Source organism: Leopardus geoffroyi, chromosome A3 (assembly GCF_018350155.1).
Source record: "Leopardus geoffroyi isolate Oge1 chromosome A3, O.geoffroyi_Oge1_pat1.0, whole genome shotgun sequence".
Lineage (NCBI taxonomy): Eukaryota > Metazoa > Chordata > Mammalia > Carnivora > Felidae > Leopardus > Leopardus geoffroyi.
The window spans coordinates 115,777,988-115,803,204 of NC_059336.1; the positions used below are offsets into that span (position 1 = coordinate 115,777,988).

Consider the following 25,217-nt stretch of genomic DNA (forward strand, 5'->3'; position numbering starts at 1 on the left):
ATTTCCTAAGTTTTTAATATTCCGTTACTCTATTTTATGCAGAATCAGGAACAATAAACAAGACATTGTCATTGTTGCTACTGGTGACACATGCCTTCTCTTTTCTTTTTTGATCAGTCCTTTTAGGGATGTGGCAGCTTTGAAAATACTGATAAGGTCTCTGACATTTCTCTCAAGAACTGAAGTCTGTGCTTTCCCCCTAGAATCTTGAGGACAGTGACTGCTTCCACCAGTAATATACTGTGGATATGTGAGACTATATGAATTCCGAGGCGAGGTCATAAAATGCCTTGTCGTTTCACGCTGGTTTTATGAGGATGTGAACTCTAAAGGAAGTTAGTTGCTATGTAAGAAATCAGTTTATCCTGAGAGTACAAATCTCCTGATTAGTCCATCCTGAGGACAACACCTGCCTTTTGCCCTCACAAAACTAATTCAGTACACTGACAGGGGCAGAGTTCAGAAGGCAAAGAATTCAAATAATAAATGTTACCCAGGAAGCCACAGAAGTAGAGATGTAACAGACAAAGCAGTCAGGGGGCTTTCATATACCCATATGTGAATAACTGGTTTGAATACATATTCAGTCTGCTCCCCCACTCCTTTCACATTGTGTATGGGGTGGGAGGGGTTAAGTTTTATCCCTACTATACAACATGTTGCATTTCTAGGAATTTTTAAACATAGTATACAATGAGAAAAATGAAAACTTTAAAAAAAAAAAACAAAAAAGCTATGGATTAGGGAAGTTCAGAAAATACCAGCAACTAGTATACTGCTAAGAACCAATGGGTTGTCAATTAACATTTATTGCATGAATGTGGATGAATCAGATTATTTCGAGTAGGTTTCTGGCCTAAATCACCATAAGCCTGATATGAAATAAAAAGTTACTGAACTATTAATTCATATCCTTCAAAGTGCTGATCTCTCTGGAACTATATCTACTTCCTTGAGAACAGTTTAGTCTCTCAATGTAAAATATTTCAAAAAAGATTAAAATAATCTTTTGCAATCCATGAAGAAAAAAAACAAACTGGTGACTGTTTTTAGGCTAGTGAGAAAAAAAAATGGAATGACTTTAATACTTATGTGGCGTTTAACAAATTATTCTGTAGTTTTATCACATATTAAATGAACAGCTTAAAATAATTTGTGAATAACCTACCAAATCCAGGAACACTTTTGAGACTGGCTTTGAGGCAAATTTTCTCCAATCTGAGGTAGCTATATCTCATCAGACAATTCCACAGGAACATCCAGTCCATTCTTGTCCGATGATTCATGATAATGACACTTCTTTCTCCAGGAACGAATGCATCACCTGTTATAATAACTTTTACACCAAACATGGTCTCCAACAGTGCCTAAGGAATAAACAATATAGGTATGTGACAATTTAAAGTTATAATTTCCCATAGGTAAATTGTATCATGTTCTGTAAATAAATCTGATTTCTAGTAAGTTAAAGGCATAGTGTTTCTCAAGATTATGGCTTCTATAATAAATCTGGAAAAAGAAGTTAATCTGGAAGAATGAGAATATAAAGGCAGTATTTTTATTTTTAGTTTTATTAATTTAGGTTTCTGACAGTTTCCTAATTAAATGTTAGCTTTCATTGAAATCTTCAAGATATATTAACTTGAAAAAAAGTGTAAAAGATACACAAGAAGATTCCACTGCATAATTTTTTAAGGCTATAGATACATAGGATGATTACTTTCTAGAAAGGATAATCAAGAAATTTAGCACTGAGTACAGGGCTGAAGGAACAGAAAGTCAAAATCATTTTATACCTTTCTCTATTATGATCTCTTTAAACAAACATACGTATCTATTTAACAATATATAAATAATAAACCAGATGTTTATAAAGTCCTGCAACCCTAGCACCTACAACAGTGTCTGGCACCTGGAAGATGCCCAAATATTTGCTGAATTTGTTTAATTAACTTTTCTGCTAACCAGCCATATAATATACGTAAATATTGAGAGGAAAGTATATTACATGCTGGAATTCTTGTGGAGAAACAAAACAGGAAATAAGAAACCTTGATTTCAATCCCTTATTTAAATTTTCCAATAATTTATACATAACAAATTAATATAGGACTTCACTATGAATGGAGAGAAAACTGGTCCAAGACAGAGCAAAGGTAAGAAAATCAAAACTTCTCTCTGGCAACAACATCATGAAAACCTCTAGAGAAGCACAGCACGTACAATGCAGTTGAAACAACGAAAGTGAATGAACTACAGGTGTCTATGACATGGATGGCACACAAACATAATACTGAGAGAAGCGAAACAAACAAAAAGTGTCCTGTAGAAATTTTTTAAAACAGTAAGATATTTTAGGTGTATATAGCCAGTGAAATTGTAAAGAACAGCAAGGAAAGGGCTATCTTACAATCAAGTTACTGGCTACTTCTACCAAATAGATGATTGTGATTTGAAAGCTAGATGGCTTGCTGGAGGGCGGCCAATATTCTAGTTCTTGACCTGGTTGATAGTTACACCTTAATATATAATTTTAAAGTGTGCGTTCATGTTTTATTAACTTTCAATATGTTTGTTACATTTCACAAAAACTTTTTTTTAAAGAACATGACACAGGTGAACAACAGGACTTTAAAACAAAAATAGGACCAAGAAAAAAACAGTTCAAAGGGAATATCAGCTAAGGAAAAGTTAGAAATGTTTTATGCCCAAAGAATTATAGAGTCAGAGTGTTAACACCTTAACAGAGTAAAACAGGTATCTCACAGGACCCAGTGAGTTACTTTCCCACAGCAGAGATTCACTTTAGGGCATGGGTGTTTAACCTGACATCAAGTCCTAGAAGGACAGCCTTCAAGAAGTAAATAAACGTGCCAATACCATACTATCTTGATGATTACAGCTTTGTACTAGAGGCTAAAGTCCGGGACTCTGATGCCTCTAGCTTTGGTTTTCTTTTTCAAGATTACTTTGGCTATTCGGGGTCCTTTGTGGTTCCATACAAATTTTAGGATTGTTCTAGCTGTGAGAAGAATGCCAGTGCTATTTTGACTGGGATTGCATTGAATGTGTAGACTGCTTTGGGTAGTATTGACATTTCAACAATATTTGTTCTTCTAATCCATGAGCATGGAATGTTTTGCCATTTCTTTGTGTCTTCTTCAATTTCTTTCATAAATTTTCTATAGTTTTCAGCATACAGATCTTTTACCTCTTTGGTTAGGTTTATTCCTAAGTATCTTATGGTTCTTGAAACAAATGTAAATGGTATCGATTTCTTGATTTTTCTGTTGCTTCATTATTAGAGCATAGAAATGCAACAAATTTCTGTACATTGATTTTGTATCCTGTGACTTTGCTGAACTCATGTATCAATTCTAGCAGCTTTTTGGTGGTCTTTTGGATTTTCCACGTAGAGTATCAGGTCATCTGCAAAAAAGTGAAAGTTTGACTTCTTTGCCTATATGGATGCCTTTTATTTCATTTTGTTGTCTGATTGCTGATGCTAGGACTTCCAACACTATGTTAAACAACAGTGGTAAGAGTGGACATCCCTGTCGTGTTCCTGATCTCAGGGGGAAAGCTCTTAGTTTTTGCCCATTGAGGATGCTAGTAGCTGTGGGCTTTTCATTTATGGCTTTTATGATGTTAAGGTATGTTCCTTCTTTTTCTTTTTTAATTTTGTTTTAATATTTATTTATTTTTGAGAAGAGACACAGAATTAGAAGCAGGCTCTGAGCTGTTGGCACAGAGCCTGACATGGGGCTCAAACTCACAAGCAGTAAGATCATGATCTGAGCCCAACTAAGCCACCCACCCAGGCGCCCCAAGGTATGTTCCTTCTATCCCAACTTTCTTGAGGGTTTTTAAAGAAAGGATGTTGTATTTTGTCAAATGCTTCTCTGCATCTATGGACAGGAGCATACGGTTCTTCTCTTCTCTTCTATTAATGTGATGGATCGCACTGATTGATTTGCAAATATTAAACCAGCCCAGGAATGAATCCCACTTGATAATTCTTTTAACATGCTGTTGAATTCGATTTGCCAGTATCTTGTTAAGAATTTTTACATCTGTGTCCATCAGGGATATTGGCCCATAGTTCTCCTTTTATCTGGTTTGGGAATCAAGGTTAACGCAAATCTATAAACATCAAGACATTATGGTACTGGAACAAAAACAGACACATAGACCAATGGAATAGAACCGAGAACCCAGAACCGGACCCACAAACGTATGGCCAACTAATCTTCGATAAAGCAGGAAAGAGCATCCAATGGGAAAAAGTCTCTTTAGCAAATGGTGCTGGGAGAACTGTAGAGCAACATGCAGAAGAATGAAACTGAACCACTTTCTTACACCATATTCAATAATAAACTTAAAATGGATGAAAGACTTAACTGTGAGACAGGAAACCAATCAAAACCCTATAGGAGAAAACAGGCAACAACCTCTTTGACTTCAGCTGCAGCAACTCCTTACTCAACATGTCTCCAAAGGCAAGGGAAATAAAAGCAAAAACGAACTATTGGGACCTCATCAAGATAAAAAGCTTCTGCAATGCAAAGGAAACCAACAAAACTAAAACACAACCAACGGAATGGGAGAAGATATTTGCAAATGACCTATCAGATAAAGGGTTAGTATCCAAAATCTATAAAGAACTTACCAAACTTAACACCTGAAAAACAAATAATCCAATGAGGAAATGGGCAGAAGACATGAACACTTTTCCAAAGAAGACATCCAGATGGCCAATAGACACATGAAAAGATGCTCAACACCACTCATCATCAGGGAATTACAAATCAAAACCACATTGAGATACCACCTCACACTGGTCAGAGTGGCTAAAGTTAACTCAGGAAACAAGAGATGTTGACAAGGACGTGGAGAAATGGGAACCCTCTTGCACTGTTGGTGGGAATACAAGTGTGCAGCCACTCTGGAAAACAGGTGGAGGTTCCTCAAAAAATTAAAAATAGAACTACCCTACAACCCAGCAATAGCACTACTAGGAATTTACCCAAGGGATACAGGAGTGTTAATTCACAGGGCCACATGTACCCCAATGTCTATGGCAGCACTTTTAACAAAAGTGGAAAATCATGGAAACAAAAATAGCCAAATTATGGAAAGAGCCTAAATGTCCATCAACTGATAAATGGATAAAAAAGATGTGGTTTATATATACAATGGAATACTACTTGGCAATGAGAAAGAATGAAATCTGGCCATTTGCAACAATGTGGATGGAACTGGAGGGTATTATGCTAAGCAAAATAAGTCCATCAGATAAAGACAGATACCCTATGTTTTCACTCATATGCGGAAGTTGATAACAGAAGACCATGGGAAATGGAAGGGGAAAAATAGTTTCAAAGAGAGAGGGAGGCAAACCGTAAGAGACTCTTAAATACAGAGAACAAACTGAGGGGGGAAGGTGAGGAGGGCACTTGTTGGGATGAACACTGGGTGTTGTATGTAAGTGATGAATCATGGGAATCTACTCCCGAACCCAAGAGCACACTATATACACTGTATGTTAGCTAACTGGACAATAAATTATATTTAAAAAAAGAAGAAATAAACATGGACCCCTCTTGAAAAAGTATACACGGGGCACCTGTGTGGCTCAGTTGGTTAAGCCTCCAACTCTTGATCTCAGCTCAGGTCTTAATCTCAGGGTCCTGAGTTCAAGCCTATGTTGTGCTCCACACACTGGGCATGGAGCCTAGTTTAAAAAAAAAAAAAAAAGAAAGAAAGAAAAGTATGAACAGGTACTTTGCTAAATGCCTGTAGTTTTCATCAGATTTTCAAAAGGGTCCATAACCACTCAAATAATTATAAGCCCCACTCCCCAAGTCTCTGAGCAGTCAAGTCTCTATGCAGAAGACTTCATGATAGAGAGGATCATGGCAGAGTCCTCTAGGCTTGGACCCACAAGCACATACTTGTAAGTATAAAGGGCCTCAACTCCCAAAATGAGTCACTGAATTATATGTCTTGGCCCAGAGGACATGTGTGAAGTCATCATCCATGGCTTATTAACTTGGATCAGCTCCATTCTGCTTTCCAAATGATATACTTTACAGTTTTTACAGAGAATTGAAATGCAGAATGCCCTTCCCTTAACTGGTAGAAAGACGAAGTTGATTACTAATTGTGTGTTGCACCACAGAAGAGTTGTTAAAAATCTTAAAGCCTTATAAATCCCAAACCTCAACCCTCATCTTTTCAGTGCAATTTTTAATACATGTATCCTGTGGATCCCAAAACAATCTTTCGCTTTTCATTATGGAAAATGTCAAAATAAATCCAGACTGTCTGTCCAGGAGCATATCATATGGCATTCTCTCCCTTGCCATCCAGCACTCTATCAGAATGCACCTGAAAGTTATATATAACCTTTTGGACAGCCTAGATCTCAAACTCACATTCATCATTTGTAATACCAGATAAAACATAATCGAGTCAACGTTATTTACAGGTCTCACAAAGAATTACAAATATATACTACACAGAGGTAAAATTGAACGTCTGTAAAGAACTCCAGAATTCAAATTATCCAGATCAAAAACTGTTAAAAAGACACCATTCTTACATTTTTTTTCTATTTCTAGTCTAGAAACTAGCATAGAAGACAAACTAATCTTATGAAATTTCATAATGCTTTATGGAAGCGATTTCTGAGGATCTTTTATAGACCACTGATTACTACTTCCAAGTGTTCCACCGTGTCTAAAGGTTCCCCTCATGGTCACAGAGAAATTGGTTTTACCATTATGCCCAAGCTCTCATTTACCATTCCAATGACTCTTTATTTAGACTGAGCTAAAACCAACTCTGTGGCGTTCCACATCTCCCAGTCTGCCTGGGCCTTTCAGACTCCACTTAGCCTCGCTCCTCAAATCCTTTGCTTTATTTAAGGTCTTGCAATCCCAAGTCATTCATCAAACACAGCATCCCTTTTCTTAGCAGCAGGCTATTTGTTCTAGGACTGGGCTGGAATCAGCAGGCTGTGGAAGAGACCTGTATCCTAGGTGGGGAGTTAGAAAATGATCTCTAAATCCCTAAGTCATGACTTATGGTGAAAGGACAGAACTCCAAACAGTTTTCAGAATCCCAGGTTATTAGCTAACAATTGGTCTGCTGGAAAGACTCCAAATTTTGAGAAGTAAACACTGCTCTTGGACACGTGCAGAGTGTGACCTTGACAGTATTGATTATGCTGAATAGAAATGTCCCCAAATGGAATGACCAAAGACCACCCCTCACTGTAGAAATGTACCAAGAGAATGAATGGGCACTCTGCAGACTGTTCTGGAAGGAATTCTTACACAAGTAGGTTAGTTTTCAAAATGAAGGGTCTCTGGTTTACAACAACTAAGTGAAGCTTATAGAAGACTTTTTAGAAATATCTACTTAGTACAGTTAATCTGTGAGTTGTTTATTTACTTTTCTGGAGAAATACTTTGTAAATAAGCATGCTCTAGTGGGTAAATTCCATGTATGTTTGAGGGCTGTAATGAAACAATGGACTTTGTATCTTTAAAGTAATTTAAAAATCTACCTCTAAAAATTCACAGCCTGAGAAGTCACCTTCTGTCCTCTAACAAAGGAAGTAGTAGTCTCTCATCAAATGAAAGACAGAAACAGGTCAAACTGTGTATATCTACAGCTAGGAAAGATAGTTTAGGTAGAACACCATTACCTCCACAAGGCCAGAGGTCATATCCGTCCTGTTCGTCATTACATTCCAGCAAAATGCTCAGCACATAGTGGACACTTAATAAATAGCTGCTGGACTAATGTTCTAGGATCCTGCTGACTAATTCTGCCATGGACAGCAGTTAACAAAACTTACCAAAAAATCCTTCCTGCTATTATGAAAGGAAAAAGAAATTTTGCATTAATGTATAAGGAGGATCCACACTGATACTGTAAGATCATAAATATTCAATGCAAAGTACTTCCTACTGGAAAAATAAAAGAAAATAAATAAGCAAGGGACTGCTGCTTCCAGACCTGACAAAATAAGCGGTATTAGTCTTACCACTGAGCTGAGTTGCAGGAAAATAAGGTTATAATGAATTATACAGGTGAAAACTCTGTTATGAAACCACTGAAGAACCCAACATAAATTCTAGAAGTTGAAAGTACAGTACATTTTATAAATGTTTATTTATTTATTTATTTGAGAGGGAGGGAGAGAATCTCAAGCAGGCTCCACGCTATCAGCACGGATCATCACGTGAGCTGAAATCAAGAGTCAGATGCTCAGCTGACTGAACCACCCAAGCACCCTAAAAGTACAGTATTTTAAACAGAAATCCTCCGTGTGAACAAAACAGCAGTTAAAGGTGGCAGAAGAGAGGGTCAGTGAACTTGGTGACTTGTGTTAACAATACAAGCAACCTAACCTACAACTCTAGTCCCAAAAGGGGATGAGAGTGAAAGGAACAGAAAAAAATGTGAGGAAATAACAGCCCCAAATTTTCCAATTTGGAAAAAACAAAGCTATCGATCCAAGAAGCCCAATGAAACACAGCAAAATTAACATCAAGAAAACTAGGACCTAGGCATAACATGACCAAAACAAACTGCTAAAAAAGAAAAACAAGAAATCTTAAAAGCAGCCAGAGGAAAAGGGCACATTATATAAATGGAAGCAACAACATACGTGCTAACTAACTTTTCAACAAACAAGGAGAGCATAAGACAGTAGAATGTGAAAGTTGGAAAAGAAGGAGGAAAATGTCATCCCAGAAATTTCACAATCAGCAAACTATACTTCAAAAATGAAGGCAAAATAGGGACGCCTGGGTGACTCAGTCGGTTGAGCATCTGACTTCAAGCTCAGGTCATGATCTCACGGTCCATGGGTTCGAGCCCTGCATCGGACACCGCGCTCACAGCTCAGAGCCTGGAGCCTGCTTCGGATTCTGTGTCTCCCTCGCTCTCTGCCCCTCCCCCGCTCACACACCATCTCTGTCTCAAAAATAAATAAACACACATTAAAAAAAAAATGAAGGCAAAATAAAAGAAAACCATCTACAGGAGCCCTCACTACAAGAAAACCTAAAGGAAGTTCTTCAGGCTGAAGGGAAAGGACACTAGACAGAAACTCTAATATACAGGAAAAACAAAGGATACTATGAATGGAAAATATTTAGATAAACATAAGAGATTATATTCTATGATTTCTTTGAAAGAAATAGGGCCATGTAAAGCAAAGAATTATAACACTGCATTGTCCAGTTTATTTTGTGAGCAGACAGAGTAGGACAGCAGCAGCACAAAGGATGTGGGAATGAAAGTCCTACACTGTCACAAGCCTTACACTTTATGCAGTGTGCTAATAAATACCAACTCCAAGGACACTGTAACATACTAAGGATACATTATGTAATCCCTAGGTTGTGACTAAATTGTGTTCACACACAGACACACCACTTTCTTTCAAAACAGACGAGGGAGGGGCGCCTGGGTGGCGCAGTCGGGTAAGCGTCCGACTTCAGCCAGGTCACGATCTCGCGGTCCGTGAGTTCGAGCCCCGCGTCAGGCTCTGGGCTGATGGCTCAGAGCCTGGAGCCTGTTTCCGATTCTGTGTCTCCCTCTCTCTCTGCCCCTCCCCCATTCATGCTCTGTCTCTCTCTGTCCCAAAAATAAATAAACGTTGAAAAAAAAAAAAAAATTAAAAAAAAAAACAGACGAGGGAATATTGTACAACTCCTTTTATGAAGCCAGCCAGCATAATTCTGACACCAAAGTTTGGGCTAGTCTGACCAGGGCACTTCTCACCCAACAAGTATTTATTAAGGGGTACCTCGTTCCAAGTATTTCGGCAACCTAGGTCTTTGGCTTCTCAAAGGCTTTGTAGGACTATTCCTTACCACCTTTCCTCTTCCACTGTGAGGAATCACCACACCACCGGGACTGATTGTGTTAGCAGCTACCAGATTTTTTTTCCCTTACGAAGTGAGGCATTCCCTGACTTGAAAGAACTCCAAACCTCCTTCTTTTAAAACAATCAAGAGGTACCAGTTAACTTCTTACCACTGTAAGTTAAAGTCACGTGACCCTGACCAATCCTGAAAGATTCTTATCACCTAGATATGGCAGCAAACTAGGTTTAATCTCAGCTCTGCTTAAATAATTTGCTTATGCATATGACCTTCAGCAAATTATTTAATTTCTCAAAGCTTCTACTTCTTCGGTAAAGTGGTGATAACGGTGGTGCCTGAAATGAAGACATCCTAAAGCCCCTAGCACAGTACCTGTCACATAAGTGCTTTAACAGCTATAATCATCATTACCCTTTCAATAACAACTTGTCATTCCTCTCCTTAATCCGGAACCAGTTATTTATCATCTACCAGTATGCTCTAAGTCCCTTTCTTTGTGCCTGTAGATTAAGTTCAAATAGAGAAAAGAAACGGGGAAGAGGAAAGGGAGGAGGGACAGAGAGAGATGGGGGACTACTTTTAGTTTAACGACACCACATTTCATAAAACATATCCGAATAATTTTTTTTAACAAAATAACCTTTGACAAGGCACAAATGCAATTCTTAAAATTATTCACCAGAAGAATCCTTTTTTTTTTTTTTTTTTTTTTTTTTTAATTTTTTTTTCAACGTTTATTTATTTTTGGGACAGAGAGAGACAGAGCATGAACGGGGGAGGGTCAGAGAGAGAGGGAGACACAGAATCGGAAACAGGCTCCAGGCTCTGAGCCATCAGCCCAGAGCCTGACGCGGGGCTCGAACTCACGGACCGCGAGATCGTGACCTGGCTGAAGTCGGACGCTTAACCGACTGCGCCACCCAGGCGCCCCAGAGAAGAATCCTTTCTAAAATACGAAAAGGGTGCACTGTAAACAACTCCTCAGCCTCCACGGGAGGAGTCCGCAGCATTAGTCTACCTTCGTCTCTGCAAATGGAACCTCGGCCGTCCGCCTGAGGGCAACTAGGCAACAGCATTTCAAAGGACACAGGGTGAAGAAAGACCCTTCAACACTTGAAGGAAAAGGATTCCCTCCCTGTTTTCCTTGTCGGGTATGTCCCCATCACCTCTACCATGACTGGTCAGTAAACCCAGGAACATGAAGTTTCAGCTGTTGCTCAGGAAAAAGAAAGAACAGAACAGTCTCAGGAAATAACAACCTATTCAAGGTAAAGGCAGCTACATGGGTGCCCCTCCATTTCTGGGGAAGGCGCTGTGGGTTAGCAGCAACAGGGAAGGCCTGAAGCAGCTTTACTCCAGACAAGGGAGGAGTCTGGGCCAGCTCAGAATCACAGGGAAATGTGCTCAGAGCTGTATGCACTGACGTTGCAGAAAACACCTGTCTGTTCCAAGAATCTACTACACATTTTGTACGCACTTACATTTACAGATGTTCTCATTCTAGCCCACAGTCAGGAAATCACTTTATTCCTAAATTCTGTGGTTACTGGGAAGAATTAAATCAATCACATCAATGTCAAAAGTTCAAAACAACAGTTTCATCTCAATCTTAAATTGTCATTGTTCGTAAAATAAAGGGAAATTGAAGAATTTTTACATCATTAACTATCTATATCTTTAGATTTGTGCATTTTGCAACATGTAAAGTATACATGAATGAAGGAAATAAACTTCATGAGGAATATAAAAGAAAACTCTTAATTTGGAATATGGCTCTTAGATATTACTTCAAGGACACGAATTCTATTTCATGTTCTCTAGTTTCTGTATTTCCTCTAAATGCTAACGTACCTCTTATGAAACAGAAAGGATTCACATGCTTATCACGTTATCAAAGGGTAACATTCAAGTAACTCTGACTCTAGCTTACCACAGGTAGTGTGAGCCAAGTTGCCACGAGGCGGTTGTTGATCCAGCGATACCAAGATGGGTTTACAAACATCAAAGGTAAAAAGGGACCCAGCATGAATATGCTTCCAAAAAAGCTTCCCCAAAACAGAGTGAGTATGAAGTAAATCCCTTTCCATGACACCATGATTCTGAAAGATATGTAAAGAAAAAAAAAAAGAATATATTTTGTTACTATACATATAAACTGCCCAAATTGAGAATGCATAAAATAATCTTAAATTACAAGGCCACAGAAAAGGCTCTGGTAAAGAATTTAAGAGCTTGAATACCATAAAGGTGACCCTCTTATATGTCCTACAGGTCTAACAAATTTCCAGTACACTAGAAATGAATACTCTCAGCAGAGTAAGTGTCTGACTCCTCCCCCCCACCCCAAAGCTATATTATTTAAGAAGCGCCTTTGGTTTTTTTAAATCTAGTTATTAGTATTAACATAAACATGTATGAGTTACCCAATACAAACTCTTAAAATATTCCAGAAGTTTTTTTATATCCTACTATAAAAAGTCGACGTAATGGGCCAAGAATTACAGAACAGTTTCCCAAGGGTAATCATGCCTAAAAGCGTTGACAATCTTATAGAGTGCACTAAATTTTTTTTTAAACCTAGAAATGCTGGGGCTCCTGGGTGGCTCACTCAGTTGAGCGTGACTCTTGATTTTGGCTCAGGTCATGGTCATGGCTCATGGAATAGAGCCCCATGTCAGGCTCTGTGCTGACAGCACAGAATCTGCTTGGGATTCTCTCTCTCCTTTGCTCTCTCTCAAAATAAATAATTTTTTTTTAATGTTAATTCTTCACACTAGAACCTGAAAGTAATGTCTTTGGGCAACTGTTCTTAAACTGGCTTTTTCTTTATGAGCTGAAAGAATAAAGAGAAGTCAGATTCCTCACTTTATTTGCCAAAAGATTACTTTCAGGGTCCTCATAACCAAAAACACTTAATATTGACATTTTAAAAGAAACTGTTGGAAACACAGTTTAAAATGAATAATCAAACATTTGATTTTATAACCTAACCTATATTAGAGCAACAATATGTTTTGCCTCAGGATAATACAACTGTTGGAATCATTAAAATTCTGAAAACAATAATGACCTTACATTTTTCATTTTACAAAAGGTATTCCAGTGATCAAGACCTGTGATTCTTTTTAAATATTCAGAACAGGAAACAAAATTTCAAATGTCAAAGTGCTTTAATAAATGTCAGACAATAAAACAGGTCAAATCCCTTAACAACACAGATTCGACTTCATCTGGGTACGGAGTATGTTTTTAAATCCCTACCAATACTTGACGGTGTGTGTACAAAATCCTTCCAAGTACAAAGAGAATGAGTAAGAACTGTTTTTTTCTGAACTCTAGATCTGAACTTCTAAGTTGAAATCGGGTGAGGGACTGAGGGTACAGAGAAAAACCACTGAAATGCAGTGACCACTTTGCTCACCCAGGGCCCAGAAAGGTGTGTGTTTGTTCCTCCACACCCTCAGCTTTGCTTTGTGAGGCCTAGGTTCTCCTCTTCACACTGAAAGATGACACTCTTGGCAGCTTTTATCGAGTCTTTAGATTTAAGCTTTTTTTACACAGGAAAAAGAAAAAGACCATCTGCAGTGCTGCTCCTCTATCTGAAACCCTGTAACTCCCTTTTTTGCTGTTTCTGCCAATTAGCCATTAGCTGGCTCTGTTTAGACACTTAAGAACGGGACTCCCCACTGTATCTGTACACATCCATCAAAGACTCAGACATACCTCTTCCTCACTTAGTAAACTATTTCTCATTTGATGTGATTAAACTCTTTTAACTCCGTGTATTTCTTCTCTTAGATATCACCTAATAACATCTCATTTTACAGTAATGAAGCGGAGGACCAGAAGAGTTCTGATGACTTTCCCATGTCCCCACACCAGCTGGAAGCATCAAGCCTTTCTGCCTTCTACTTCTTTCATGATATTATACTACGTCCTTCTCGCCGAGTGGCCGGGAATGAGAGGCCCGAGTCAGCTTCTAAACACGTATGTAAATACAGACTCAAGTAGAAAAGGATGCATCCAGGGGCACCTGGGTGGCGCAGTCGGTTAAGCATCCGACTTCAGCCAGGTCACGATCTTGCGGTCCGTGAGTTCGAGCCCCGCGTCAGGCTCTGGGCTGATGGCTCAGAGCCTGGAGCCTGTTTCCGATTCTGTGTCTCCCTCTCTCTCTGCCCCTCCCCCGTTCATGCTCTGTCTCTCTCTCTGTCCCAAAAATAAATAAACGTTGAAAAAAAAAAATTAAAAAAAAAAAAAAAAGAAAAAGAAAAGGATGCATCCCATGAACATACAGGGGTTATTCAGGCCAAGTCTCATCTAAAATTACTTTTCTGTCCTGCTCCTGTCTTTTCCCTAACTTCTCAATCATTTGTTCAATAATAAGCATACAAAGAGATCCTACTGTGTGCCAGGCTCTGTGCTAGTCACTTGGGGATACCACAGTGAGTATGACAGTCATACCAAGCTCTCGTCAATCATGGCCTATCTCCTCCTCATGAACTTCTCCCTGGCTCCGCATTTAATCCAGCGCCATTCGGTCTTCTTCCAAGTCTCACAGGTTTCACAGACAAACACGGTTAACAGTTACGACAGCTACACGCTTATTTAGAATAGCTAAAATGGGGAGGGAGGGGACCTGGCAATACCAAGTACTGGTGAAGATGCAGAACATTAAGAACTCACACACACTGCTGGTGGCAATGCAAAATAGTATATATGCTTACCATGTAACCCAGCAATGCTACTACCAAATATACAGGACAAATGAAAACTTATGATGACACAAAAATCTGTACACAATTGTTTATAGCAGCTTCATTCATACTTGCCAAAACTGGAAGCAACCCAAATGGGGCGGGGGATAGGCAAACAAATCCATAGACCAGATACCTACAGCTTCTCGCTCAGGAAGGAAACCTCTTTTCCTTCATAAAATGTCCTTATGTAATCACCTAACAACTAAAATGTGCAGTAGCATTGTTCTCATATTCTAATAGGCATACTAAGAAATAAGTGCAATTCAATGGGATACATGCTACAATAGAAGGTATAACAGAGCATGCAACATGTGTTAAGGATAGTTCAAGGTAAGGCAGGATGAACTGTACTAAAAGGGATTAAAGAAGGCATTAGACTTTTGGAGGATGTGAGGCTGGGGGTGGGAGAGATTATTCCAGGCAGTAAAACAAAACATGCAGAGTCACAGAAATACAAAACAGCATGGCTTAAGCAGGGAACTGTAACTCATGAGATTTCAATTAGGTATAGTGTACCCATTGGGGAGCTGCAAGAAATCACAAGAGCACAGGTCCCAGGGACAAACTGCACACACCCAGGCCAGGACAGCCAAGAAATACCACCTGTAGCATGTCACCATGGGTAAGAAAAAAACCTAGGGCCTATGACTCATGTTTTGGGATAAGTGGTAAGGGTGCATATATAAGTGTTGACTCAATGAGTAAATAGATTGGTTTTGTTAAAAGCCTTAAGAGCAAACAGCTTCTCTTCCCTTCAAAACTGACAGCACATGGAACTTGTCAGCAAAAATCCCAGCATAGACAGATGCTGGTATCAAGGTCTGGGACCATCTGCTCCAGCTCCACCACGCAAAAGCCTGATATCGTGACCACATCACTTCATCTGGATGCTTACAGATGAGGAAGTTGGGGAAACTCTCAAAGGCCTACCTTTTGAGCACCTAATATTTGCCAGGCACTTTACAGAAGGCTCCTGGTCATTACATATTTAACACCTACATATTGAACTATTCATAAGCAATGAAAAGATCCATAATAGGTAAATAATTCAAAATTTTGCTGAAACTCCCAAGTTTGACTACTCCAAGGCTGGTGTCAAAAAAAAAAATCATTTAGGTAGTAATAATCTGGTCAACTGTCCAGTATCCTAATCTCAATGGCCCTTTATTCTGTCTCAGTTACCTCCTAAGCACTTGGTAGGGCAAGTTAGATACACAGTGGATTTGTAAATTTGAGGTTTTAAAAGGACCTTACTATATACCTTGATGAGTCAAGCATGTCTTAAAATAGGCACTTTACAAACATTCTCATCTAATCAAAACAAGAGCCTCAAAAGTAAGGTATCAGTAATATCAGTGGTATTTGCAGGTACAGAACTAAGGGACTCGGTTCCCCAGCACTGTTAATACTGACAGAGGTGCGCTAAAGAGCCTATCTATACCCAGGGGCACTCCCAGAAAACACAGTGGAGAGTTTGGAACTGGTATAAGAAAGATTTAAAGACAAAAAAAATAAATAATGAATAATAAAAGTAAGAAAGAGTTAAGCATATTGTTTAAGCCCATCTTTTCTAAAGAAAGTAAAACTGGGCTTCTAGATTAGGGGACACACAGTGGGATTAAGTAACCCTACACATAGAGAATCCTAAAGCTGAGACCCAGACCATCTTTCCTCACTGGGCTTTCAGGTGGCTGGGAACAAGAGTTTAGTCCTAGTCCAGTGCTCTCCAATAAAACCTCATGCAGTGATGGAAATGTTCAGTAGCTGTGCTGTCCAGTATGATAGCCAATAGCTGTATGTAGCTAATTCAGCTGAGGAGTTATCCATTGGATGTGGCAAGTGGCTACTGTACTGAATAGCACCGCTCTAGGCAGACTACTGGGGCGCACTTCTCTGGGGATCTGACCAGACATTGAGGAAAAACAATATAGAAGCACCGGGGGTACCCTAATAAACGGTCCACTTGGATCACCCTATAGTGAAGCCCCAAGTTCATGTAAGCCTCACCTACATACAAGTTCCTCAATGGCTTTTTAAGTCCCCTATTTTTCACTGTAAGCAGATAAAGAGACATCTGAGAAAAGTCTGTAACATAACATTAGAGACTAAAACAGAAAAAAAAATAAACTTGAAGGAAACAAACTATTCAGGAAGAAGAAAACTATCTTAAACATATCAGAAAGATTAAAAAAATACTGCATCTAGTAAACAAAAACGTGAGGAAACATTGAGAGTAAACGAGCTATTGGAAGTTGACCACATACAACGCTGGGCAAAAATTAAAAACTCAGAGTTGAAAAATAAAACAGAGGAACCCCCCCCCCCCCCACAAAAGTCAAGAAGATAAAGGGCTGGAGAAAAAGAAAGCATTAGAGGACCAAACAGGAGGTCCCATATGCAAATCATATGAGTGCTAAAAAGAGAGTAGTGAGGAATTGAAGGGGAAGAAACCAACAACAAAAGAATTTTTAAAATTTTTCCTCCAAACTTGGTGAACAGGACACTCCACATTAACAGGGCCTGCTGAAAGCTAGGATAATGGATGAAAACATGCTCACCAAGGCACAGCACTGTCACGTTCAGGACAGAGAAGACAAAAGGACATTCTACAAAACTTCTAGAGAAGGTAGAGGAGCAGGTCACAAAGGATTAAAAATGAGATTGGCTTTGGACTTCTCAGTAGAAACATCTCAAGAGCAATACCAGAAGCAAGATGAAACAGAACAATTCCTACAAAGTTCTCAAGAAAATTATTTATCCAGTCACTTTATCAAGGAAACAGAATAACATTATCATACATGCAAGATCTCAAAGGTACCTCCCATACAATCTTTTTTCAAGAAACTATTAGAAAATGGCCTTCCTAAAACAAAGACTAATGGAGATGAAACATGGGAAATGAGAGCTCCCACATAGGTGAGAGGTCCAGGGAATCTCCAAGAAGATCATGAACGAAGATCTGAGGATGACAGTCATGCACAAGACAGAGAAGGTGTCCAGTCCAAATTGGGGATGGGTAACTCAGAAGAAAGACTCTTTGAAAGCTGTATCACCAAATTCCTTATTCCTAAACAAACTATCTTTTTGAGCCAAGAACAGAATGTCCAGGTGAACCTTGGCACAGATTCTAATCTGCACTTGGCTTCTTGAACATGTTCTGATAAAATTCCTGCAGGCCAGCTGATGACACTCATTTTATCTACCATAAGTACTCTGTTTTGATCTACTCCTGAAACGTGGTGGGAGGGGGGTGTTCAAGGTGAATTTAGGAGAAAACATATTCCCACCAGAAAGCCAGAATCTGCAGACTCCAGCCAGATGCCCTGACTATGGTGAGCGCTGGACTGTGGTTTTTTAAGGACTCATTTATGTATGAACTTGCCCACTAACTTCCCCAGAAACAGATCTGGTCAATGTTCTGGGACACCAAGGTCAGACTACCACCCAGAGATTCTGCACCTCTAGGAGCCTTCATCTAACGATAGATTATGCTGCTTGCTTCTCAACTTTTCAAATACATACATACATACATATGTATACATATACGGCTTAGGGATACATACATAGGTGATAAAATTTGAAAGAGAAATAATGACTAATATAAAAGGGTAATAGTTGTCATGGGGGAGTCCACAGAAGACTGGCAATATTCTATTTCTTAAGGATGGTGGCTACTAATATGCTCACCAACAGTGCCATTTAAAGTAGTGTTCTTTATGCACTACTCTTAGAAGCTAGATGAATAAATACCCAGACACAATCACACTGATTTAGTTCTTTCATAAACACAAGTGAAATATGTATGAGTTGATTAATATCTTTTAAATCCAACAAAATTTTTAAATCCCTGGATGCATGTTAATTTGCATGACCTGATACTGATGAATATTTCTGCATTTTTCAGAATTTAGTAACATACACACATCTGTCTCGCCTGATGAAATGGTTTGCTGCTTTATTCCCCAGTGAGAACTGTATTTGTTTTCCTTTCAAGTCACAAAGACAGAGGCTCAGAACTAAATTTAACATTTAACTTGAGAAGCAAAGATTAGGGTTATTATTATCTCTTTCTCCTCTTACAACCTTTTTATTCTTATTGGCATTATCATTATCATGTATGTCTTTTATTGTAAATCAGTTTAAATTCTTTTAGGAAGCAGATTGTTAATAAAAAATAGATTTAAAAGAATGTTAACATTAGTGACCTTATTCATCATATTTTACTTAAAAAGTCTCTATACATGGAAAATCCGATAGACTCCACCAAAAGTCTGTTAGAACTGATACATGAATTCAGCAAAGTTGCAGGATACAAAATCAATGTACAGAAATCAGTTGCATTCTTATACACTAACAATGAAGCAACAGAAAGACAAATAAAGAAACTGATCCCATTTACAATTGCACCAAGAAGCATAAAATACCTAGGAATAAATCTAACCAAAGATGTAAAAGATCTGTATGCTGAAAACTATAGAAAGCTTATGAAGGTAATTGAAGAAGATATAAAGAAATGGAAAAAATAGTCTCTAATGTCAAGAAATCACTGGACTATTACACTAAAGAATTTAAGTTCAAGATATCCTGAAGACAAAAAGGTATACTCCTTTAACAAGCTAATCACCAAAAGAAACAAATGAACAAAAATAAGCCAAAGACACAGAAGGTAAAACACCTTTCTATATCAACTTAGCAATCATAAGGCAGGCGGATGAAGCTGAAAGGATAATGTATAAGGTTTGCTCAGGCACCTTTACCTGTTTGGGAAAATGACACAGACAGTAACAGGAAAGCCAGACAAACTACACAGTTTCATTCTTCCTGAAGCAGCACAAGAGAATAATATTTTCCCAGATACTAGAAGAAGCTGCAAGGTAAGCAGGCATTTAGTTACGATCATTTAGATGAAATAAAACCACAGTTTACCAATTCTGATAAACCCAACAGGCGGTTAAAGAGCACAGAATGGGGTCAAACCTCAGTTAGACCTACCCAAAATGAAGCTGGATTTCAGTAAACAAATCTGCTAACTCCCTCTGGCGGGGAGGGGTCCATTCTGAGAGTTTCTAGCACATCTAGGGTTATGTTAAAATGACTCTATCTTACTAAAGTTTAGTGAGAGAAGAAATTATCTGTGTAAATACTCAGAGTTATCTCTAAACCCTGATGCAATTCTTTCTCTTTTTCTTTTCTTTCTCTTTCTCTCTCTCTCTCTCTCTCTCTCTCTTCTTTCTTTTGAGAGACACTGCAAGCCGGGGAGGGGCAGAAAAAGGAGGGAGTGAGAATTCCAAGTCCCACTGATGTGGGGCTCAAATTCACGAATTGCGAGATCATGACCTGAAAGAGAAGCTTAACCGATTGAACCACCCAGGTGTCCCAACCCTGATGCAATTCTTTTACTTAAAGTGTACTTAAAGTTGATACCTAGAGGGATACCTGGATGGCTCAGTCAGTTGAGCATCGGACTTCGGCTTAGGTCATGATCTCGCGGTCTATGAGTTCGAGCCCCGCATCAGGCTCTGTGCTGACAGCTCGGAGCCTGGAGCCTGCTTCAGATTCTGTTTCTCCCTCTCTCTCTCTGCCCCTCCCTCACTCATGCTCTGTCTCTGTCTCAGAAATAAATAAACATTAAAAAAAATTTTTTTTAAATAATAAAAAAGTTGATACCTAGTAAGAGGCAGACAGTATATACTGTATGATTCTATTTGTTTAACGTTCAAAAATAGAAAAAATAATTTATAATGTTAGAAGTAACATTAATGGTTATACTGGGAGGTATGGAGCATGGGTAGTGACTAGAAGGGGCACCAGGGGCTTCAAGGATTTTGGCAATATTCTGTTTCTTGATTTGCGTGCTGGTTACATGTGGTGTATTCACTTTACAAAAATTTGTTGAGCTATACATTTGTGATCTATTTACTTTCCTATACGTATCTTTTTAAAAATTTTTTATTTATTTATTTTGAGAGAGAGAATGAGAGAGAGCATGAGCAGGGGAGTGGCAGAAAGAGAGGGAGAGAAAGAGAGAGATGATCCCAAGCAGGTTCCATGCCGTCAGCGTAGAGCCGGCCATGGGGCCCCATCTCATGACCAGGAGGATCATGACCTGAGCCAAAATCAAGTGTCAGAGGCTTAACCAAATGAGCCACCCAGGTGCCCCTCTATATGTATATTTCAACAATATTTACCCCAAAAAGTTATATATGTAATAATTTAAACTGGATACCTTGTAAGTAATCACCTCCACATATGAAGTTTATAAGAAGAAAATACAAAGGGTCCATAAACATGACGAAATGTTCAACCTATTTTCAAGAAAGTGGAAATTAAGACAACAAAACACCGAGGCACCTGGGTGGCTCAGTCAGTTGAACATCTGACTCTTGATTTCGGTACAGGTCACGGTCTCATGGTTCATAAGTTTGAGCCCCACGTTGGGCTCTGCACTGACAGCACGCAACCTGCTTGGAATTCTCTCTCTCCTCTCTCTCTGTCCTTCCCCTCCTTGCTCTGTCTCTCAAAATAAATAAATGAACATTAAAAACAAAAAGTTAAAAAAAATACCAATTGTTTTCTTACCAGATTGACAAAAATGTCTAATTTTTGCCTTTGGTATTCTAAACGTCATTTGTTGATGTCTTTGCCTTCACAGCTGAAAGAAGTATACATTTTAGAGGGCACACTGGTAAGTGAGCTGTAATAATACATATAAGCTATAATAATTTTGAATATGCCTATCATCATGAATTCCTTCTAAGTATTTACCCCAGAGAAATACTCAACTGCGTGTACAAAGACCTTTGTACACGCAGTCGAGCATTATCTGTAACCAAAAAATCAGAAACATAAATGTCCACTGATGGGAGAAGGGCTAAACTGTGGTACAACCAACAATCATGGAACACTATGCAGCAGGTGGAAAGAATGAGGTCAAACTGTATTTTCTAAAATGAACAGTTCTCTAAGATATATTGGTAAGTGAAAAAGAGTATGATACTATTTTCAAAAGAGGGGAACCACACCCCTGGGAAAAAAAAACTTATGCTATATGGTTTATATAAATAAATGTAAATGCACATAAATCTGTCTATAAGGACATATAACGTTTCCATGGTCTGTAAAGATGGAAGAGGCTGTGACTAAGGCTGGTGGTCAAAGAGAAATAGATGCTTTCTTTAATGTTTTAAAAAGAGACATTTCCATGTGATACTTACATAGCAAAATGGGAAGAAGCAGAAAAGAGAGGTAAAAGAGGAAGAATGAAAAAAAAAAAAAAAAAAAGCACCGTCAACATAGCCAAAACAAGTCAGCTTGTCAGGTGCCAGCAATACCTGTTTCTCCACAATTCCATAATCAAAGTAAAAATGATTAAACGTTGAGGTAGAAATAAGTCCTATCTTTAGACAAATTACTGTTTGTCATACTATCAACTCAAAGTTTTACAGACAAATTAAAAACTACAATTAAAAACAAACTGAGACAGGAATGGTAAAGTTTGTACCCTGGGTAAGCTAAAAGTACGCCAGCACCCACTCAAAACCACCGCTGAAATTATTTTATAGCATTTATCCATGTTAACTTGAAGTTTAAGCTCATGTTCCATTTTTCACTTCATGAGACACAGAGCCAACCGGTAAAATGTGCAAAGAGCTAAGTGATGGAGGTATATAGACTGTCGGAAAGCAAGCAAGGAGTTTCCTGAAACTCTTCGTATACACAAAATAGGAGCCCATGAATACATGTGTATAAAAGTCTCATAAGGATAAAGTTCTAGCAGAAAGCAGTTATTTTAAAAGTTTCTAAAAACAGAATGTTCATTTCTGACTGTCCCCATGGATACTTTAATCAAAAGCATACTCTTAAAAAGACAGAAAAGGAAAAAGTTAAAACAGCTGTCTAAATTTACGAAGTTATTTCGATCATTTAATTCTGATCATTTAAACAGGGAATAAGTACCAATTAGAGTCATTCCACAGTCATTAAAAACTCATATAATAATATCTGCACTATTAAACACTAACCATCCTCAGACAAGGTACTGCAAAGAGTAACATAGAGTCTCTGCCCTCCTTGGCAATATCATCTAGGTGCAGAAAGAACACATCTGAAAAGGAGGGAGGAAGCAATACAAGGAAGTATATATTAAATGCCAAGTTCATGAAAAATCAGTAAGCTTGACAACCAGCTTGCAAAATCTTAGAAGTCTAGAGATAGAGTTAAGATCACTGAGCTTTAAACATCTTTCAATTTCATAGAGGATTCTCTCATTATGCCAGTGAAGAAAGTGGGGAGCAGAAAGGTTGAGGGATCTGACCTGTGCTTACAGTGGCACAGCCGGTGGCAATGGAGCTAGGCTAAGACCTTCCACCAGCTCAGCGTTCCTTCCATTAGACAAGAATCAGAGATGGCTAAGGCAACCAACTGAAACATGAAGAATTAAGATGCAAACGAGGTCTGGGCTTAGAGGAAGGACAGTAGTGAGTCAAGCTAGGACTAAAAGCAAGGGAAAGAGGCTACCTCTTAACATTCTTGATGGTGCATACTGTGCAGTGACTGGGTTAGTCATGAGAAAGATTTCCCAAAGTCTCGGGATTTCTGTTGGGTTTTGTTTCTTCCAAATTGTTTCAAACAAAATGAACTGTTAACAGCAAGCATTTTTTTCATGAAAATGCCACCACTTCTTTTTCTGCAAAAATGGCAAGCGCACTCACTACATTTCAACAATTTCCTGTTGTTATAGAAGTTTCCTTATAAGATGTAAAAGTTAAAACCACATACACCCACACTAAGTGGAACACTACTATATTAAATCATTTCAGAAAAACTGGTTAGTACAACTCTCTTATACCTCTTACCTATTATTCAAGAGACTACCATCCTTGATCCAATGACTTACAGCCCTCAGAATGTTAGAGTACCACATAACCCAGCAATTCCACTCCTAGATATATATACCTAAGTGAAACGAAAATATATGTCCACATAAAAACATATAGATGAATGTTCATAGCAGCGCCATTCATAATAGTCAAAAAGTGGAAACCCAAATGTCCTTCATTTGATAAATGGACAAACAAAAGGGGTTTAGCCATCAGTGGCTATCATTCAACAACAACCAGAAATGGAGTGAAGTACTTGATACATGCTACGACACAGACAACTTTGAAGATATTAATGCTAAGTGAAAGAAGCCGATCACAAAAGTCCACATATTGTATGATTTCATGTATATGAAATGTCCAGAAGAGGCAAATCTGTAGAGACAGAAAGTAGATTAGTGGCTCCCTATGGCTGGATGCAGGTGGAATGGGAGTGACTGGAGGGTGAAAGAATGTTCTAAAATTAGACAGTGATGATGGCTGCACAACTCTGAACAGTCTAAAACCATTACCTGTACGCTACTCTTTAAATGGGTGAACTGTATGGTATGTGAATTATATCTCAGAACAAAAAAAGTTCATTAGCTGGGAGATTACCAAGACACAAGTAACTCTAACCACTTTACCCTGAAGGCCGTGAATAGTGAAGGAAAAGAGAAACTGTAAGGATGACGACCACTTCAGAAATTAGAAAAAAGCATATACAGGGGCGCCTGGGTGGCGCAGTCGGTTAAGCGTCCGACTTCAGCCAGGTCACGATCTCGCGGTCCAGGAGTTCGAGCCCCGCGTCAGGCTCTGGGCTGATGGCTCAGAGCCTGGAGCCTGTTTCCGATTCTGTGTCTCCCTCTCTCTCTGCCCCTCCCCCGTTCATGCTCTGTCTCTCTCTGTCCCAAAAATAAATAAACATTGAAAAAAAAAAAACTTAAAAAAAAAAAAAAGAAAAAAAAAAAGAAAAAAGCATATACAGGGGCACCTGGGTGGCTCAGTCAGTTAAGCGGCTGACTTCGGCTCAGGTCACGATCTCACGGTTCGTGAGTTCGAGCCCCACATCGGGCTGCGCTGTTCTGACAGCGCAGAGCCTGGAGCCTGCTTTGGATTCTGTATCTCCCTCTCTCTCTGACCCTCCCCTGCTTGTGCTCTGTCTCCCCCCCAAAATAAATAAACATTAAAAATTAAAAAAAAAAAAAAAAAAGAAAGAAAGAAAGAAAGAAAATAATCAGTCACGGGTGCCTGGGTAGCTCAGTCGGTTAAGCGTCCGGCTTCAACTCAGGTCATGATCTCACAGTTTGTGAGTTTGAGCCCCACGTTGGGCTCTGTGCTGACAGCGCAGAGCCTGGAGCCTGCTTTAATTCTGTAACTGCCTGTCTCTCTGACCCTCCCCTACTTGTGCTCTGTCTCTCCCTCAAAATAAATAAACATTAAAAAAAGTTTTAAGAAAAAAGCATATACAAGCAAAACAAGTACAAAAGGGAACCAAAATCGAGACAGAGTGCAATCACTGAACAGAAAATAACCTAGACAGACAGACACATATCAAAATACTACCAACGACTCTCCTTGCATCGTGAGACTATGATTTTCCTTCCAAATTGTACACAGAAAGTTTTACTTTTAAATTATTTAATAAAATCCCAATAACATTTATTTCAAAAGGAAAAACGAGGGACCAGGAT

The 25,217-nt window shown here is 38.8% G+C and overlaps 1 protein-coding gene across 6 annotated transcripts in view; it reads right to left on the bottom strand.

Annotated features, from left to right (window-relative positions):
* The window catches only part of LCLAT1 (lysocardiolipin acyltransferase 1), a 185,314-nt gene that overhangs the window by 107,310 nt on the left and 52,787 nt on the right, over positions 1 to 25,217 (bottom strand). For all 6 annotated transcript variants that reach the window (XM_045447260.1, XM_045447259.1, XM_045447261.1 and 3 more), the window contains exons 2-3: positions 11,839 to 12,007; positions 1,169 to 1,367 (exon numbers count right to left, since the gene is read on the bottom strand). In XM_045447260.1, the coding sequence (XP_045303216.1) occupies positions 1,169 to 1,367; positions 11,839 to 12,003 (364 nt within the window). In that variant the 5' untranslated portion in view covers positions 12,004 to 12,007. The remainder of the gene's footprint in view (positions 1 to 1,168; positions 1,368 to 11,838; positions 12,008 to 25,217) is intronic.